This window comes from Prionailurus bengalensis, chromosome B4 (assembly GCF_016509475.1).
Source record: "Prionailurus bengalensis isolate Pbe53 chromosome B4, Fcat_Pben_1.1_paternal_pri, whole genome shotgun sequence".
Taxonomy (NCBI): Eukaryota; Metazoa; Chordata; class Mammalia; order Carnivora; family Felidae; genus Prionailurus; species Prionailurus bengalensis.
The window spans coordinates 78,693,668-78,713,801 of record NC_057358.1 but is presented as its reverse complement, the minus strand read 5'-3'; the positions used below and the strand labels follow the sequence as shown (position 1 = coordinate 78,713,801).

The 20,134-nt window shown below is 41.8% G+C and overlaps 1 protein-coding gene across 1 annotated transcript; it reads left to right on the top strand.

The window, feature by feature from the left end:
- Nucleotides 1-12,964: 12,964 nt before the first annotated feature.
- Nucleotides 12,965-18,883, top strand: LOC122473430 (keratin, type II cytoskeletal 6A-like). Its single transcript, XM_043563994.1, has 9 exons — nt 12,965-13,572; nt 14,899-15,113; nt 15,446-15,506; nt 15,664-15,759; nt 15,882-16,046; nt 16,536-16,661; nt 17,507-17,727; nt 17,948-17,982; nt 18,094-18,883. The coding sequence occupies exons 1-9, from the start codon at nt 13,033-13,035 to the stop codon at nt 18,345-18,347; spliced, it is 1,713 nt and encodes a 570-aa protein (XP_043419929.1). The 5' UTR covers nt 12,965-13,032; the 3' UTR covers nt 18,348-18,883.
- Nucleotides 18,884-20,134: the final 1,251 nt, after the last annotated feature.

Genomic DNA, 20,134 nt, shown 5'->3' with positions numbered 1-20,134 from the left:
CCTTGGTTTCTGTATTTAAGAGTCTCTTGTGGTTTGGCTCCTTACCTCTCTGTTTGTAACTAATTTTTTCCCCTTCCTTTCCCCCATGGTCTTCTGTTAAGTTTCCCAAGATCCACATATGAGTGAAAACATATGATATCTGTCCTTTTCTGACTGACTTATTTCACTCAGCATAATACCTTCCAGTTCTACCCATGTTGCTGCAAATGGCATGATTTCATTCTTTCTCATTGCCAAGTAGTATTCCATTGTATATATAAACCACATCTTCTTTATCCATTCTTCAGTTGATGGACATTTAGACTCTTTCCATAATTTGGCTATTGTTGGAAGTGCTGCTATAAGCATTGGGGTACACGTGCCCCTATGCATCAGCACTCCTGTATCCCTTGAGTAAATTCTTAGCAGTGCTATTACTGGGTCATAGGGTAGATCTGTTTTTAATTTTTTGAGGAAACTCCACACTGTTTTCAAGAGCAGCTGCACCAGTTTGCATTCCCACCAAGAGTGCAAGTGTTTCCATTCTCCACATCCTCGCCAGCATCTGTAGTTTCCTAATTTGTTCATTTTAGCCACTCTGACCCGTGTGAGGTGGCATCTCAGTGTGGCTTTGAATTGTATTTCCCTGATGATGAATGACATTGAACATCTTTTCGTGTGTCTGTTGGCCATCTGGATGTCTTCTTTGGAAAAGTGTCTATTCTTGTTTTCTGCCCATTTCTTCACTGGATTATTTGTTTTTTGGGTGTCGAGTTTGGTAAGTTCTTTATAGATTTTTGGATGCTAGCCCTTTATCTGATATGTTATTTGTAAATATCTTTCCCTGAATGTTGAAATTTTAAAAAATTATCATTTATAAGTAGTACCAAAATATTAAATATACTTAAGCATCAATCTAATAAAATGTGAAGAGAACCTATTTGTGGAAAATTATAAAATATTGATATTTATGAAAGATACTGCATATTCATGAATTAGAAGATTTGATATTATTAAGACATCAATTTTTCCAATTTTGCCTTATTGATTCAACACAGTCTCAACTGAAATTTTAGCAACCTGTTTTGTAGATTATCAACAAGTTGATTCAAAGTTTATAGGGAAAGGCAAAAGACTTTTGCAAGGTTAAGTAAGTGTACACAGAAGGACTTTAGTCCTGTTTGATACTGCAATGGTGTATTCATGAAACTCTGAATTCGTCAAATCTCACAGAATTTTGTAGCACAAGACTGAACCTTAATATGTGAAATTAAAAAGGAATAATTCTTAAGATTGAGGAATCCCAGGTTAGAAGGTAGAATTTTTAAAAAAACTACTGTATTACAAATGTATGAAACAACCTCACGGAAAGGAATGGAGATAAAAAAGGCTGACCGAAGTAACTTTGGAAATGAGTGGAATCTGTAAGACTAAAGGCAACAGGAACTGTACACAAACATTGTAGTTGATAAGGTTGATTCCCACAGAGGTATGGTGTAATACTTGGGATACCACTATACACATACACAGTGATTGGAAAATCAAGTAAATGGATGGCAGATGGTTGGAGCCTGGTTTCTCACTGTTGGTGCAAGTTTACATATAAGCAAAAGTTAAAAAGGTCCTTGTGATATTGAATTGGAACTGTAGACATCAACATGAGCTTATGGCTAGTGTAGGATAGATACAGATGGTTTTACATATGGTGACATTTAAAGATGTGTGTATACACAGGGAGGAGCTAGAATATATACATCAGTTTTTTGCTCTATCACCTAAGGGCACCTAGAAACAATGACACTCCAGGAGCAGTGAGCACATCTAGCACCCAGATCTTGGTTTCTAATACTGTGACCCAATATTAGTGTGATGGTTTAATTTTCTGTGTCAACTTGCCTAGGCCACAAGGTAACCAGTATTTGAGCAAAAATTATTCTGTGTGTTTCTGTCTGGACTTCAGATGAGATTATCATTTACATTGGTCCTTAGTGTAAAGTAGATTGCCCTCCATATTGTGGGTGGTCCTCACCCAATCCGTTGAAGACCTGCAGAGAACAAAAGGCTGACCCTTCCCTAAATAAGCAATTCTCTTGTTTTGATGGCCTTCGAAGTGGGACATTGGCACTTCCTGGCTCTGCAACAGCCTAGCTGCCCTCAGACTTGAACTGGAACACAGCAATGCAGATTTTGGACTTGCCAGCCTCCATAATCACACAAGCCAAGGCCTTAAAATAAATTGTTTTTTGTATATATATACATGCATACAAAGGAAATATATATATATAGTTATTTATTATAAATATTTATATTTATTATAAGGAATGTTTATGTATTAGAAGATTTATCATAAGTAATTGGCTTACCTTATTATATATCATATATATAAAACTATTTATTTATTATAGATTTATGATATATAATTATTATGTATTTATATGCTATTATATATTGTATATATTATAAATCCATGGATGTTTATATATATATAAATATATATATATATGCATGTATATATGCATATAAATATATTTTCTTGTCTCCTTGGTTCTTTTTCTTTGGAAAACCCCAAGTAATACAATTAGAACGAAGAAGTCTTCCTGAAGAAATAACTGATTGTAGGACTGGGGTGGGAAATATACAAGATAAACCTACTGCATCATTCAGGGCCAAATTTAGGAAATAATCAAGAAGCTCACTGAAAGAGTTCCAGTGGCCAAACTGGAACAATTTGTGCCAGTAGGAAGGAAGGAAGGAAGGAAGGATAGAAGGAAGGAAAGAGGGAGGTACAGAAGAAGGAAAGGAGGGAGGAAGGAAGGGAGGGAGACTGGGTTGTAATGCAAAAATAAAATAAATATTCATGAGCCCATACTGATATGAATCAATGATTAGATTTATTAGTGAAGGAAGATAGACTACTCTTATGCAGAAGAATTCCCAATTATTTTCCTACATGGTCCACCCTCCAGCAGGTAGTGAATAATTCCTCCCCTCCCAAGTGGAGACTGGGCATAATAACTTTGTTCCAAAGAGTATGGAGGAGGAAATGGGTGGAGGAAGATGGCAGCGTAAGAGGATGCTGGGCTCACCGCATCCTGCCGATTGCTTAGATTCCACCCACATCTGCCTAATTTACCCAGAAAACCACCAGAAGACTAGCAGAACGCACTCTCCAGAGCAAGCGTAGACAAGAGGCCCACGGAAGAGGGTAGGAAGGGTGGAGAGGCAGTGTGCGCTACACGGACTGGCGGGAGGGAGCCAGGGTGGTGGAGGAGCAGCCAGCCCACCTGGCAAGGCAGAGCCCCCAAGTCTGGCTTGCAAAAGCGGAGGGGCCGGAGGGAGTGTGTTCTGACAGCCAGTGGGACTTAACATCTAGAATGTTGTAAGTCAACAGCTCTGCTCGGAGAGCAGGAGGGCTAAAGGACAATGGGAGGGAGACTTGTTGAGCCCTGGAGGACAGAGCTCAGCTTGGCGGGGAACAAAGGCACTGGGAAGTGCCATCTCCCTTGCCCATCCCCCAGCCAAAATCCCAAAGGGAACCAGTTCCCGTCAGGAACTTGCTTGCTTGCACCGCGCAAACACCCAATGCTGTACTTCTGTGGATACATCCCTCCGACGGGTCTGTCTCCCTCCCGGTGCCACAGGGCCCCTCCCAAAGCGCACCACCAAAGGCAAAGCGAGCTGAGCTTACCCCTCCTGCCCCTGTGCATCTCGTGGTTCCACCCGGCTAATACTCCAGATCCCACCGAAGCAGTGCCACAAGCCTGGCAGTGTGCAAGTGGCCCAGACAGAGGCCACACCACTCCACAGTGAGTCCTGCCCCTAGGAGAGGGGAAGATAAGGTACACACCAGTCTGGCTGTGGCCCCAGCGGTGGGCTGGGGGCAGACATCAGGTCTGACTGCAACCCCGCCCACCAACGCAAGTTACTCCAGACAACACAGGCGAAGAGCCCTGCAGTTCCCCTGCCACTCCAGGGACTATCCAAAATGACAAAACGGAAGAATTCTCCTCAAAAGAAACTCCAGGAAGTAGCGACAGCTAATGAACTGATCAAAAATGGTTTAAGCAATATAGCAGAAAGTGAATTTAAAATATTAGTCATAAAATTAATCGCTGGGCTTGAAAAAAGTATAGAGGACAGCAGAGAATCTATTACTACAGAGATCAAGGGACTAAGAAACAGCCAGGAGGAGCTAAAAAATGCTATAAATGAGCTGCAAAATAAAATGGAGGCGACCACAGCTTGGATTGAAGAGGCAGAGGAGAGAATAGGTGAATTAGAAGATAAAATTATGGAAAAAGAAGAAGCTGAGAAAAAGGGAGATAAAAAAAAAAATCCAGGAGGGGCACCTGGGTGGCGCAGTCGGTTAAGCGTCCGACTTCAACCAGGTCACGATCTCACGGTCCGTGAGTTCGAGCCCCGCGTCAGGCTCTGGGCTGATGGCTCAGAGCCTGGAGCCTGTTTCCGATTCTGTGTCTGCCTCTCTCTCTGCCCCTCCCCCGTTCATGCTCTGTCTCTCTCTGTCCCAAAAATAAATAAACGTTGAAAAAAAAAATTAAAAAAAAAAATCCAGGAGTATGAGGGGAGACTTAGAGAAATAAGTGACATAATTAAATGAAATAATATATGCATAATTGGGATTCCAGAGGAGGAAGAGAGAGGGAAAGGTGCTGAAGGTGTACTTGAAGAAATCATAGCTGAGAACTTCCCTGAACTGGGGAAGGAAAAAGGCATTGAAATCCAAGAGGCACAGAGAACTCCCTTCAGACATAACTTGAATCGATCTTCTGCACGACATATCATAGTGAAACTAGCAAAATACAAGGATAAAGAGAGAATTCTGAAAGCAGCTAGGGATAAACGTGCTCTAACATATAAAGGGAAAATGATAAGACTAGTGATGGATCTCTCTACTGAAACTTGGCAGGCCAGGAAGAAATGGCAGGAAATCTTCAATGTGATGAACAGAAAAAAAATGCAGCCTAGAATCCTTTATCTAGCAAGTCTGTCATCTAGAATAGAAGGAGAGATAAAGGTCTTCCCAAACAAAAACTGAAGGAATTCATCACCACTAAACCAGCCCTACAAGAGATCTAAGAGGGATCCTGTGAGACAAAGTACCAGAGACATCACTACAAGCATGAAACCTACTGATATCACAATGACTCTAAACCCATATCTTTCTATAACACTGAATGTAAATGGACTAAATTCTCCAATCAAAAGACACAGGGTATCAGAATGGATAAAAAAAACAAGATCCATCTATTTGCTGTCTACAAGAGACTCATTTTAGACCTGAGGACACCTTCAGATTGAAAGTGAGGGGATGGCGAACCATCTATCATGCTACTGGAAGTCAAAAGAAAGATGGAGTAGCCATACTTATATCAGACAAACTAGACTTTAAGTTAAAGTCTGTAACAAGAGATGAAGAAGGGCATTATATAATAATTACAGGGTCTATCCATCAGGAAGAGCTAACAATTATAAATGTCTATGTGCCAAATATAGGAGCCCACAAATATATAAAACAATTACTCACAAACATAAGCAACCTTACTGATAAGAATGTGGTCATTGCAGGGGGCTTTAATACTCCACTTACAATATTGGATAGATCATCTAGACACTTGGTCAATAAAGAAACAAGGGCCCTGAATGATACACTAGATCAGATGGACTTGACAGATATATTTAGAACTCTGCATCCCAAAACAACAGAATATACTTTCTTCTCAAGTGCACATGGAACATCTCCAAGATAGGCCACATACTGGGTCACAAAACAGCCCTTCATAAGTATACAAGAATTGAGATCATACCATGCATGCTTTCAGACTACAATGCGATGAAGCCTGAAATCAACCACAGGAAAACATCTGGAAAACCTCCAAAAGCATGGAGGTTAAAGAACACCCTACTAAATAATGAATGGGTCAACCAGGCAATTAGAGAAGAAATTAAAAAATATATGGAAACAAATGAAAATGAAAATACAACAATCCAAACGCTTTGGGATGCAGCAAAGGCAGTCCTGAGAGGAAAATACATTGCAATCCAGGCCTATCTCAACAAACAAGAAAAATCCCAAATACAAACTCTAAGAGCACACCTAAAGGAAATAGAAGCAGAACAACAAAGACACCCCAAACCCAGCAGAAGAAGAGAAATAATAGAGATCAGAGCAGAAATAAACAATATAGAATCTAAAAAAAACTGCAGAGCAGATCAATGAAACCAAGAGTTGGTTTTTTGAAAAAATAAACAAAATTGATAAACCTCTAGCCAGGCTTCTCAAAAAGAAAAGGGAGATGACCCAAATAGATAAAATCATGAATTAAAATGAATTATTACAACCAATCCTCAGAAATACAAGCAATTACCAGGGAATACTATGAAAAATTATATGCCAACAAACTGGACAACCTGGAAGAAATGGACAAATTCCTAAACACCCACACCCTTCCAAAACGCAAACAGGAAGAAATAGAAAGCTTGAACAGACCCATAACCAGCGAATAAATTGAATCAGTTATCAAAAATCTCCCAACAAATAAGAGTCCAGGACCAGGTGGCTTCCCAGGGGAATTCTACCAGACATTTAAAGCAGAGATAATACCTATCCTTCTCAAGCTATTCCAAAAAATAGAAAGGGAAGGAAAACTTCCAGACTCATTATATGAAGCCAGCATTACTTTGATTCCCAAACCAGACAGAGACCCAGTAAAAAAAGAGAACTACAGGCCAATATCCCTGATGAATATGGACGCAAAAATTCTCAATAAGATACTAGCAAATCAAATTCAACAACATATAAAAGAATTATTCACCGTGATCAAGTGGGATTCATTCCTGGGCTGCAGGGCTGGTTCAACATTCGCAAATCAATCAATATGATACATCCATCACATTAATAAAAGAAAAGATGAAAACCATATGATCCTTTCAATCAATGCAGAAAAAGCATTCGACAAAATTCAGCATCCTTTCTTAATAAAAACCCTTGAGAAAGTCGGGATAGAAGGAACATACTTAAACATCATAAAAGCCATTTATGAAAAGCCCACAGCGAATATCATCCTCAATGGGGAAAAACTGAGAGCTTTCTCCCTGAGATCAGGAACAGGACAAGGATGTCCACTGCTATTGCTTAACCTAGTGTTGGAAATTCTAGCATCAGCAATCAGACAACAAAAGGAAATCAAAGGCATCAAAATTGGCAAAGATGAAGTTAAGCTTTCACTTTTTGCAGATGACATGATATTATACATGGAAAACCCGATACACTCCACCAAAAGTCTGCTAGAACTGATACATGAATTCAGCAAAGTCGTAGGATACAAAATCAATGTACAGAAATCAATTGCATTCTTATACACTAATAATGAAGCAACAGAAAGACAAATAAAGAAACTGATCCCATTCACAATTGCACGAAGAAGCATAAAATACCTAGGAATAAACCTAACCAAAGATGTAAAAGATCTGTATGCTGAAAACTATAGAAAGCTTATGAAGGAAATTGAAGAAGATATAGAGAAGTGGAAAAACATTCCATGCTCATGGATTGGAAGAATAAATGTTGTTAAAATGTCAATACTACCCAAAGCTATCTACACATTCAATGCAATCCCAATCAAAATTGCACCAGCATTCTTCTCGAATCTAGAACAAGCAATCCTAAAATTTGTATGGAACCACAAAAGGCCCCGAATAGCCAAAGTAATTTTGAAGAACACCAGAGCAGGAGGTATCACAATCCCAGACTTTAGCCTCTACTACAAAGCTGTAATCATCAAGATAGCATGGTATTGGCACAAAAACAGACACATAGACCAATGGAATAGAATAGAAACACCAGAACTAGACCCACAAAAGTATGGCCAACTAATCTTTCACAAAGCAGGAAAGAATATCCAATGGAAAAAAGTCTCTTTAACAAATGATGCTGGGAGAACTGGACAGCAACATGCAGAAGGATGAAACTAGACCACTTGCTTACACCATTCACAAAAACAAACCCAAAATGGATAAAGGACATCTCTTTAGGGGAAAAACCTCTCTGACCTCAGCCGCAGCAATTTCTTACTTGACACATTCCCAAAGGCAAGGGAATTAAAAGCAAAAATGAACTATTGGGACCTCATGAAGATAAAAAGCTTCTGCACAGCAAAGGAAACAATCAACAAAACTAAAAGGCAACCAACGGAATGGGAAAAGATATTTGCAAATGACATATCGGACGAAGGGCTAGTATCCAAAATCTATAAAGAGCTCACCAAACTCCACACCCGAAAAACAAATAATCCAGTGAAGAAATGGGCAGAAAACATGAATAGACACTTCTCTAAAGAAGACATCCAGATGGCCAACAGGCACATGAAAAGATGCTCAACGTCGCTCCTCATCAGGGAAATATAAATCAGAACCACACTCAGATATCACCTCACGCCAGTCAGAGTGGCTAAAAAAACAAATCAGGAGACTATAGATGCTGGAGAGGATGTGGAGAAACGGGAACCCTCTTACACTGCTGGTGGGAATGCAAACTGGGTCAGCCGCTCTGGAAAACAGTGTGGAGGTTCCTCAAAAAATTTAAAATAGACCTACCCTATGACCCAGCAGTAGCACTGCTAGGAATTTACCCAAGGGATACAGGAGTACTGATGCATAAGGGCACTTGTACCCCAATGTTTCTAGCAGCCCTCTCAACAATAGCTAAATCATGGAAAGAACCTAAATGTCCATGAACTGACGAATTGATAAAGAAATTGTGGTTTAGATACACAATGGAATACTACGTGAAATGAGAAAGAAATATGGCCTTTTGTAGCAACGTGGATGAAACTGGAGAGTGTTATGCTAAGTGAAATAAGTCATACAGAGAAGGACAGATTCCATACGTTTTCACTCCTATGTGGATCTTGAGAAACTTAACAGAATACCATGGGGGAGGGGAAGGGAAAAAATGGTTAGAGAGGGAGGGAGCCAAAACATAAGAGACTCCTAAAAACTGAGAACAAACTGAGGGTTTATGGGGGGTGGGAGGGAGGGGTGGGTGGGTGATGGGTATTGAGGAGGGCACCTGTTGGGATGAGCACTGGGTGTTGTATGGAAACCAATTTGACAATAAATTTCATATTAAAAAAAACCAAAGAGTATGGAGGAAAAAGGGTAAAAGAATAACTTTATAATAACTTTCCAAAAATCTGACAAACACTCCCTCAGCCAGGTGATCAAGGTTAACAACAATAGTAATAAAACACATCAAAGCATGTACCCTTGATACGATGTGATGAGAATGGAATGTTACCTCTGTGGTCTTCCTCTCAAAATCCTGTAACTCAGTCTTATCTTGAGAAATCATCAGACAAGGCCGATATCTGAAATTCTGGAAAATATCAGTCCACTGCTCTTGAAATTTTCAAGGTCATCAAAACAAGGAAAACCTGACAACCAGTCTCAGGAAACAAGAGTTAAGGAGACATAATGACTAAATGTAATGTAGTATCCTAGATGAGAGCCTAGAACAGGAAAAAAAAAAAGAACATTGGTAAAAGCTAAAGAAATCCAAATAAACACAACTATTACTAGTATATTTGTATTGGTTCCTTCATTGTGCCAGATGTACCATACTAACATGAGGTATTAATAAGAGAGAAATTATGTGAGGTCTACAGGACCTCTCTGTACTACTTTTAGAAACTGTTTGTAAATCTAAAACTGTTCTGAAATGAAAAATTTATGACAAAAACTGCTTAAGGTGTGGGGCTCAAAGTGACAGCTATATTTTTAACTAATACCAAATTTGTAAACAAAATTATACAACAACTAAGGTAGAGAAAGAGAGAGACAGAGACAGAGAGAAATAAATGAAGGACATATGCTAAAACAATATTGGTTATTTCAAGTTGTATTTCTTTTAATTTCGCACTTTCTCAAAAATTATCCCAAAACAAGAACAAGAAACATAAAACTAAACTCCACCTTCAAACACCAACATGAATCTATCTAAAATCCATTAAAAAAAAAAAAGGAGCACCTGGGTGGCTTAGTCGGTTGAGCATCTGATTTCTGCTCAGGTCATGATATGATTTGTGAGTTTGAGCCCCACATGGGTCTTGCTGCAGCCCAGAGCCCACTTTGGATCCCTTGTCCCCTTCTCTCTCTGCCCCTCCCCCTCTTGCACCCTCTCAAAATATATAAACCTTAAAAGAAATAGAAGAATATTCTCACAGACACAGAAAAATGCAAGGCAGTTGTTAAGAAACTCAGAGAGAAGATGCCCACAGCTGCAGATCTCAGGGAAGAACACTCAACACCAACAAATCCAAACCAAACAACTCAATAACCACGAAGGAACACCAAAGCCAACACAGGTTTTCCTACGTGCCAGATGCTGTTGACTCACTGCACTGCTGCTAATTCCCTGTAAAGGACACTTCATCAAGGGCACATCCAAGAATCCCTTGTTTGCAACAATCAGAACTGGGTGTGTGGGCTGGAGGCAGGACCCCATTTGTCGTGAAGGCTGGGCTGAATAAGGAATCAGTCCAGGCTTATTGGCAGCATTTTGTTGGTGAAGCGAAGAAAGCAGAGACGAAATTGTGAGCCACTCTGTGGTGACCTTTGTTGGCTTGTCAGAATTAAAGCTTAGACGAATTATTCACACAGCCCTGTGCCATAATGAGAAATCCTATTAGCCTGGATATGGCCCTGGCCCCCCTCCCAGAATACCTCCTGCAAATGGCAGGGCCAGAAAGGGCTTGCTTCATTCACAGATGAGCACTGGTCAGAAAGGAACCATTCCAGGGCGCCTGGGTGGCTCAGTTGGTTAAGCGTCCAACGTCAGCTCAGGTCATGATCTCACGGTTCATGGGTTCCAGCCTCGTGTTGGGCTCTGTGCTGACAGCTCAGAGCCTGGAGCCTTCTTTGGATTCTCTGATTCAGATTCTGTGTCTCCCCCTCTCTCTGCTCCTCCCCTGCTTCTTCTTCTCTCTCTCTCTCCTCTCTCAAAAATAAATTAACACTCATTAAAAAACAAAGGCAGAGATAAAGGAAGCATTCCAGGATCACAACAGGCACCTTCCATTAAATAACACAGGGACAAACAAGAGGCATGTGAAAAACACTCAACAGAAAAAAATTCCAATAGTATATTTCCCAAAATTCGATGAAATGGACACCATGATAAAATCAGAGAACAAATGGGGCAATTGAATGAGATAATAAAGGAGAAAATGAACTGGAGGAGTTCAGAAAAAGAGCCAAGAAACAAGATAAAACCACACTAGAAATGAAGGCCATGCTGAAAGCAGACAGGGAGGTGAAGGCATTGCTGAGTGGGCTGTAATGGACACAGAAAGGGAGGTAGACAGAGGGAGAGAAGAGCTTGCAGGTATGAAACAGCCATCACTGAGCATTAAAGGAGGACGAGGAGTAAACACATAAGAAATACAACACAGGCGTAACTGAAAAGAGGATATAAAGGTGGATATTATACAAACATGGATATGCATAAAATATATACTTTTTAACAATATGGGCACCCTCTGTACATATACACTCGCCCCAATATCTCTCTCCATCTCTTTCTTCTCTCTCTCTCTGTCTCTGTCTCTCTCGCTCTCTCTCTCTCTCTCTCTCTCTCTCACACACACACACACACACACACACACACACACACCACATACCCCAGGAAAAACACAGAAACACCCAAATGAGGATACTACAAAGATACACAGGAACTGAGAACACCACTTGAATCCATATATAGGAATTGGCTGCTTGGGGAATGACCTTGAATGTATATTTTATTCCTTGAACGTCTTCAACATTCTCCTTCAACGTCTAAATATTGAAGCAAGTGTGTAAGTAACAATACTCAATATATGATTAGGCAGTCTATACATCTACATCTGGAATGTTTAAACAGATAGCACATTAAGTTTCTAGATTTACCTATCACTTTACAGGATATACAAAGGACACAGTAAGATGTTCAATGAGGCACCATGAACATGCAACTAGAAAAATCCAAGGAGTGAAACACTGCACCTGCCAAAGAACCCAGTCTCTTTAACAAATAAATTGTATGGAAAAAAATGAAGAAGGATATACTGACTTAAATGATTTAGAAGATATTATCTAAAAGACATTTCACACACAAATAACAGATATAGAGCATATTTGGATCCTGATTCTGACAACTAAAATAAAAAAATAAATAACACCAAGAGGTATATTGAAGACTGAATACATACCTGTTGATATTAATGAATATATACATTTTTAATATATGAAAATGGTACTTTGGTTATATTTTTAAGTGTCTCTCATTCGGACATAAATACAGAATTATATACAAACGAGACAACATGATCTCTGACATTTGTTTTCCAATAATTTACAGTCACCAAGGAATAGGGTAGGAATATGGAAGCTGTCATACTGGTTTTGAGATAATGACTTTTATAAAGCTGAGTAATAAGAATATAGGGACCGATTATGTTGTTATGTTACTCCTTTATGTGGGTGAAATTTTACATAAGAGCAAAAGAAAACTCATATTTAACTTCTGTAATAATGAAAAATAATGAGAATGTTACTATGAAGGCATATGAAATAGATTATTTCAGTATCCTATCTCTGCTGGGTACAACACAGGTGGAGAGGAGTGCACTTAATTTCTCACACGCGCATAACATGCAGAACTTTGAGACAGTAACTACTCCTACCTCAGTGAATTGAGAATAGTCACATTATACTGAGATCAAGCCAAAGCTGGAATACAGGAGATATTTTCCCTGACTAAAGGAAACCAAAAATGAAATTTTCATTATTTCATAACTTTTCTAATAATCCAGATGTGACATTACTGTTTGTAAATGCCCAACCCTTCCCAATCTACAAGCTCACCTTCCAGGATGGAGCCCAGCCCATTTTCACCATATATAAACTGCTGCCGGGAGGCTCATCTCACAGATCTGCTCCTCTCAGCTCTACCCTCCAGCCTCTCACGCTTTCTTCAGCCTTCCCTCTTCAGGAATCATGTCTAGCAAATCCACCGTGAGGAGCCAAAACGTCAGCTACCGTGGCTTCAGCACCAGCTCAGCCAGAGTCCCAGGGGTCTGCCGCTCTGGCTTCAGCAGTGTCTCTGTGTCCCGCTCCAGGGGCACTGGTGGCCTCGGTGGAGTGTGTGGAGGAGCTGGCTTTGGGAGCAGGAGCCTCTATAGCCTGGGCGGCTCCAAGAGGATCTCCATCGGAGGGGGCAGCTGTGCCATCAGTGGCGGATATGGTGGCCGAGTTGGAGGTGGCTTTGGCTATGGAGGTGGAGCTGCCAGTGGATTTGGTTTTGGTGCCGTGGCTGGTGGTGGCTTTGGGCTCGGTGGTGGAGCTGGTTTTGCTGGTGGCTATGGGGGCTCTGGCTTCCCTGTGTGCCCCCCTGGAGGCATCCAAGAGGTCACCATCAACCAGAACCTCCTCACTCCTCTGAACCTGCAAATCGACCCCACCATCCAGCGGGTGAGGACTGAGGAGCGGGAGCAGATCAAGACCCTCAACAACAAGTTCGCCTCCTTCATCGACAAGGTGAGCCAGGAAGACCTGCCTCCACTGGGATGTCAGGCTCCCCAGACTAGACAATCAATGAATGTCCTACTGGAGTGAGATTCAGGAGGGAGGGAGAAGGGGACTCAGAGGAGCTCTCCCCTGGGATGTCAGATGGCCTCCATGTTGACAACACGCAGAAGGTGATGGAAATCACTTGAAACCACTGGGTCTCTTAAATGTCCTTCAACCCAGCCAGGGAACAATACTCAACTTGTGTTATCCATGAAGCAAAATAAGACAATGAGAGAATAGAATTGGTCAGCTTTACCTGCTGAATATTCTAAGAGATTAAATAATAATTCCAGTGGAAAATTGTTCTAGGGCTCTGGACATGAGGAAAAGGGTGAAAGAATAGAAAAGAAAAGAAAAAAGAAAGAAAAGAAAAGAAAAGGAAAGGAAAAGAAAAGAAAAGAAAAATAAAAGAAAAGAAAAGAAAAAAGAAAAGAAAAAAGAAAAGAAAGAAAAGAAAAGAAAAGAAAAGAAAAAAGAAAAGAAAAGAAAAGAAAAGAAAAGAAAAGAAAAGAAAAGAAAAGAAAGGATTTCTGGCTGGATTAGAAAAAAAAGACTCAGAAATGTTTATATATCATAGAAATACTAAATGTATAGAACTAGAGCATGACCATTAGGGCATTTGTTGTACAGGAAAATCATGCACTAAAGCAGAAGTTAATGGAATCCAATCATTAACTGAATTGGATTAAATCATTAGTTTCTGCACATTTAACAATCCCTTAACTGAGGTACAATTAGAAAAAAATAACTGTGCATTGGATTAGGAAAATAATATTTTTAATGTTTGTTTATTTATTTATTTATTCATTCATTCATTCATTCATTTATTCATTTTGAGATAGAGAGAGAGAGCAGGAGAGGGGCAGATCAAGAGGCAGAGAGCCTAGAGCCCAACAGAAGGCTCAATCTAAAAACAGGGGGGTCATGACCTGAGCCAAAATCAAGAGTCAGACACGTAACTGACTGAGCCATACAGCCACCTGGAGAAATACTATTTTTAACTAGATGTATGGTTGTGCTCTTCAATAGAAAGAGAAGAAATGTTGAAAGTCACTGATGCGCTATATAGCTTAGTCAGTGAGAAGACATCATAGGTCTCTGGAAGAATTTCACACTAGGACTGCTAGGGTGGGAAGGAAATAGGTTTGGGGGTGCAACACTGTCAGCCTGACCCTCTGTACATGCTCCATAATAACCCACCTGGGTGACTACCCAGACATGCTTGGGCACCTGACAAGTAACATCTCTTTCACCTTTGCTCTCTCTGGCAAATAAACATCTTGTCTCTTCCAGGTGCGGTTCCTGGAGCAGAAGAACAAGGTCCTGGACACCAAGTGGACTCTGCTCCATGAGCAGGGCACCAATACTGTGAGGCAGAATCTGGAGCCCTGGTTTGAGCAGTACATCAACAACCTCAGGAGACACCTGGAGAGTTTAGAGGGGGAGAGGGTCCAACTGAACTCAGAGCTCAGGGACATGCAGGACATGGTGGAGGACTTCAAGAACAAGTGAGTTCAAGGAGAGAAAGGAGTTCAGTTCCCCAAAGTCTTCAAGATTATTGGGTGACCAGGTCAAGATGTGGGCCTGATTCCATAGCAAAACACATCCATGGAAATGAAAATCACAATTATTACCTAAAACAAACCCAAAAGACAAAGGGCCATGGAGGTGGATAGGGAGAGAAAACAATTTAGGAACCACAAAAAGTCATTTTTGTGGCTCACTGACAGGAAGCTCATTTTGGGTATATCTCTCTTATGGAAAGCTGGGATTCCAGGATACTTTTTCTGTATCATCCTTGCCACTGGCTCAATTATGTCTTACCCTCTTCTGTGTCTAGATACGAAGATGAAATCAACAAGCGCACAGCAGCAGAGAATGAATTTGTGACTCTGAAGAAGGTGAGCTGCTGAAGATCAGGGGTTCATGTTCCTTTCTAGAAAGAAAGGACTCTTGGGCCCTGCACACATCCAAGAGGGGAGTAGATGGGGAGACTAAAAGGTGTTCAGACTGGGAAGGAAGGCTCAGCTGACTCCAAGGTGTTGGCTTGTTCCCCAGGATGTGGATGCTGCCTACATGAATAAGGTTGAATTGCAAGCCAAGGTAGATGCTCTCATGGATGAGATCAACTTCACCAGAGCCTTGTATGAAGCAGTAAGCATCTCCGCTCCTCTTTTATTTGTTGTGATGGGGCTCTGCCAAGGGTGGAGGATCCTGGAGTGGGGTACGTCTGTAAGGCCAAGGGAAAGATGATCTGATGATCTTATGCTCTGCAGGAACTGGCTCAGATGCAAACCCACATCTCAGACACTTCCGTGGTCCTGTCCATGGACAACAACCGTAACCTGGACCTGGACAGCATCATCACTGAAGTCAAAGCCCAATATGAGGAGATTGCTCAGAAGAGCCGGGCTGAGGCTGAGTCCTGGTACCAGAGCAAGGTGAGCCTTGAGTTGACAGGTGCCCAGGATTGCCTGTGTCCTCTTCCTAAACACCAGCAAGGCTACACCTTTCGCTGGGAAAGTCTACTGCAAGGATGCTGATGATTTCTCGCAGGATATATAACCTGCTCTCATAGAGTAGGCATTCACAGAATTTATGTCCAAGTTCAATTAAGTCAAAGAACCCAAGTGCAGGAAGGTAGCTACATAAATAAGGATCTAGTGATTCTTGCTTTTGTCTTCACTCTGATGCTGGCTCACTCAGAAACATAATATAGAACATTGCTGGTCTTCAACTGAACTAGGCAGCCAGCATTCCATGAAAAAGAGGGTCTGTGATCAGTGTACAGTATTCAGTGACTTTGCCACATCAACTTTCTCTAAAATGCCTTGGTGAGAAGTCACTAGCTCCAGGTGTGTTAAATGCCTGGTTGAGAACTCAAGTCATGAAAGCCCATATGCACCACCTTCTCTCCCTCTGGACTCCAGTATGAGGAGCTGCAGGCCACTGCAGGCAGACTGATGAATGATCTGCGCAACTCCAAGCAAGAGATTACTGAGATCAACCGCATGATCCAGAGGCTGAGATCTGAGATCGACCATGTCAAGAAGCAGGTACGGTGGGGGCTTCTGGAGAAGATAAGCATCGCTTCCTCACTCAATCACCAGGCAGCCATCAGCCACCATTTGGGAAATGCTGGGAATTGGGGGAAGAGCAAAGAGAGGGGTGCATGCGGCTCCTACCTTCAATGAATTCCCGCATGTTAGGACAGATGGGAGCCAACCCTACAGATGATACAATCACATGACAGGAAAAATTTCAATTAGACTGTAAAAAGATTGTCCAGGGACTTTGGAAAGAGATTACTTAAGGAGAATGAATGGTTTAGGAGTACAAGAAACAAGTGGGGAAAGAAAAGGGGAGTTCCAGAGTGGGGCAAGACTGTTCCAAATCTGTTCAACATTCGATTGAAATAGAGTGTTGAGCAATGACCCAGGATGAAGATCCATTTCCCAAGCATTTTAGAAGCCCTTAGGAGTAAGGAAGACAAGATCTCAGCAGCTAGCAATGAAACTCATACCTTAGGTGCAGATGTTGGCGATTTTGTGTAAGTTAATGGGGCATCCCCATGAGATAATCAGAAAAGGTGCTGGTTTAGCTTTGGAGACAGCACTGAAAACAATGAATGGGTCCATTTCTTCCAAGTATGCTGGTATTTGGTCCAACATAAGGTCTCCCACCCACCCCTCATGGAGGGTGGTTTAAAAACGGCACAGGTGTTCTCAAGTGGCTCCCAGTCTGGGTAAGTTGTGCAGAACAGAAAAAGACTGGAAAACATGTGGTAGAAGTCCCTTTCTATGGTATCTGGTATCTGGAACTGTTCCTCACTAGAAAGAAGTATGGCTACTCTCCTGGAGAACTACATTACGAGTTCCTTCTGCCTATTTTCTTGCTCTAGTGTGCCAACCTGCAGTCCGCTATTGCTGATGCTGAACAGCGTGGGGAGATGGCCCTCAAGGATGCCAAGAACAAGCTGGCTGATCTGGAGGATGCTCTGCAGAAGGCCAAGCAGGACATCGCCCAGCTGCTGAAGGAGTACCAGGAGCAGATTAATGGCAAACTGGCCCTGGACTTGGAGATTGCCACCTACAGGAAGCTACTGGAGGGTGAGGAGTCCAGGTGGGTAACTCACACAAGCTCCTCAAACCTCTAAATACATGTCCATGATGTCTGGCCATGAGCACAAGTTGAAGGCATTCTAGTTATGGCCACAATCATGACTCTCAGAGAATCTTAAAAGGCAGTTTGCTCATGGGTTATCCTCACATCGAGGCTTCCCACACTGGTCCAGTGGTGGCTGTCTGAGGTCTCACGGTCCCTGTGTTTTCTCCCTTCCTAGGCTGAGTGGGGAAGGTGTTGGACAAGTCAACATCTGTAAGTACTTTGCTTGCCCCTCTCCCTTGCCCTTAGCCCTTCTGACGAGACTCAGACTGGCAGAATGAGCTCACTGTGTCCTATGTGTCCTTGTCTCCCTCCCCTTCACAGCTGTGGTGCAGTCCACCATCTCCGGAGGCTATGGCAGCGCTGGCGGCTATGGCAGTGCCAGCGGTGTGGGCAGTGGCTCAGGCCTGGGCGGAGGCAGCGGCTACTCCTATGGCAGCGGCCACAGCTTGGGAGCTGGCTTCAGTTCCAGCAGCGGCAGAGGCATTGGGGGTGGCTTCAGCTCCTCTGGGGGCAGCAGTTCCACCATCAAATACACCACCACCTCATCCTCCACTAGGAAGAGCTACAAGCACTAAGTCCTGCCATCAGCTCTTGGCCCCACGTTGTCCCATCTGCAAATGGATTGCCCTCTCTCGGGCTGCTTCTCCTCTCCTGTCTGATTTCTCTTACTCTCTGAGCAGAACCTGCTGAGTGCCTTCATTTCTCATCATTGCCTATACCTGGTCCACCTAAGTTTCCATTGCTCAGCATAGAAATTCAACCTCTGATTTATACCTTAATACAACCACAACTGGGGCCTCACTTTGTTACCAAAACATTACTCTTGCCTCTTTGTTCCGTTAGTAGGCTGAGCATTAGTAGGATATTACCTGTGCCCATTTTCATTACAGAAACCTGCCTGGGTCCTACTCCTGAACAGTGCACTTTCTCCTTGTTTCCATGCACCCATGAATTCTCCCATATTCTCTATTTTGGGCACCTCCTCTCTTGTAGTGGTTGTGAAAGCACAAGTGACTAGTTCTACAGTGCAGATATGTGTATCCCTCTGACATTCCCTCTGCTCCTTGCTCTCTTCTAATTGCTAAATAAAACAAATTTATTATATAATTTATCATTTCGTTGTCTTGATTTGTCATCAGTTATTCTTGAGCTCTTTCAGTGGACAAATGTATATTCATGTATTAAAGATTTTCCCAAAACTGGTGGCGCCTGCGTAGCTCCTTCAGTTGAGCATCCCACTCTTGATTTCAGCTCAGGTCATGATCTCACAGTTCATGAGATTGAGCCCTGTGTCAGCCTCTAAAGGGACAGCGTGGAGCCTGTTTGGGATTCTCTCTCTCCTCTCTCTCTGTTCCTCCCCCACTTGTGCATACATACTCTCAAAATAAGTAAATAAACTTTAAAAATAAAAATAATAATAATAAAGACACTCCCAATCTCCAAGTACTTCACTCTCTTCCTTGAGAGAGGTGCAAAAGCCTATAGTTTGGCATCCTGACACTCAGATTTTCTTCCTAGATAAAGATTACATTTAAATGTTTGGTAAGTAGAATGGGAAGAATTTGGTCCACCATCATTGTATACTCTGCTTTTTATTGCCTGTACCAGAGAGTAGTGGCTTAGTCTCACTTCCTTCAGCTCTAAGACCACTTTACTACATGGCCTGGATATGAACTCTAAATTCTCAGTTGGGGAAATATATTTCTGGCTGATCAGAGCCAAGAACATTCAACAAGGGATAAGATATTTGATTTTTAGCTTGAAATTAGCTTCATAACCAAGAAACTTGCCTTACAAGGTGTATCAAGACAAATTAAAGTGTACATATTTCCAAAGTGCAATGATACTTCTAGAAATGTATTCCAAGGAAATAGCACAAATGTCAGAAGTTGTATGCACATGGATGTGAATCCAAACAATCTTCACAACATGGAAAAACTGAAAATACTACAGGTTCTCAAATTAAAAATCCAAAGCATAAAACTCATATGCTTATTTCTTGAGGTGTAAAGGTAAAACAAGAATAGAACCTAAGACTCTCAGGGAAATGGATGAAGCTGAGTCCTTGGTGCTTGGAAGAGATGCTTCCACATCTCCCCTCTGGTATGCCATGGCCAAGTTTGACTTCTATGAATGGGAAATGAAAACTCGGGATATGGTGCAAGGTTCATCCTTCAACTTGTTCTGCCCTTGGCCACATCAGTCCCTGTTTCTTTGTGAGTGATCATTATCTTCCTGGCTACCAGGCTCTCACATCACAAGAGAAAATTTCTTCACTTCAATAATATATATAGGGTGCTTCTGGATCCTTTTGTATCAGTATCTCCTGTGTTCTCCTCTGAGTGTTCCCCCAGCAACATGG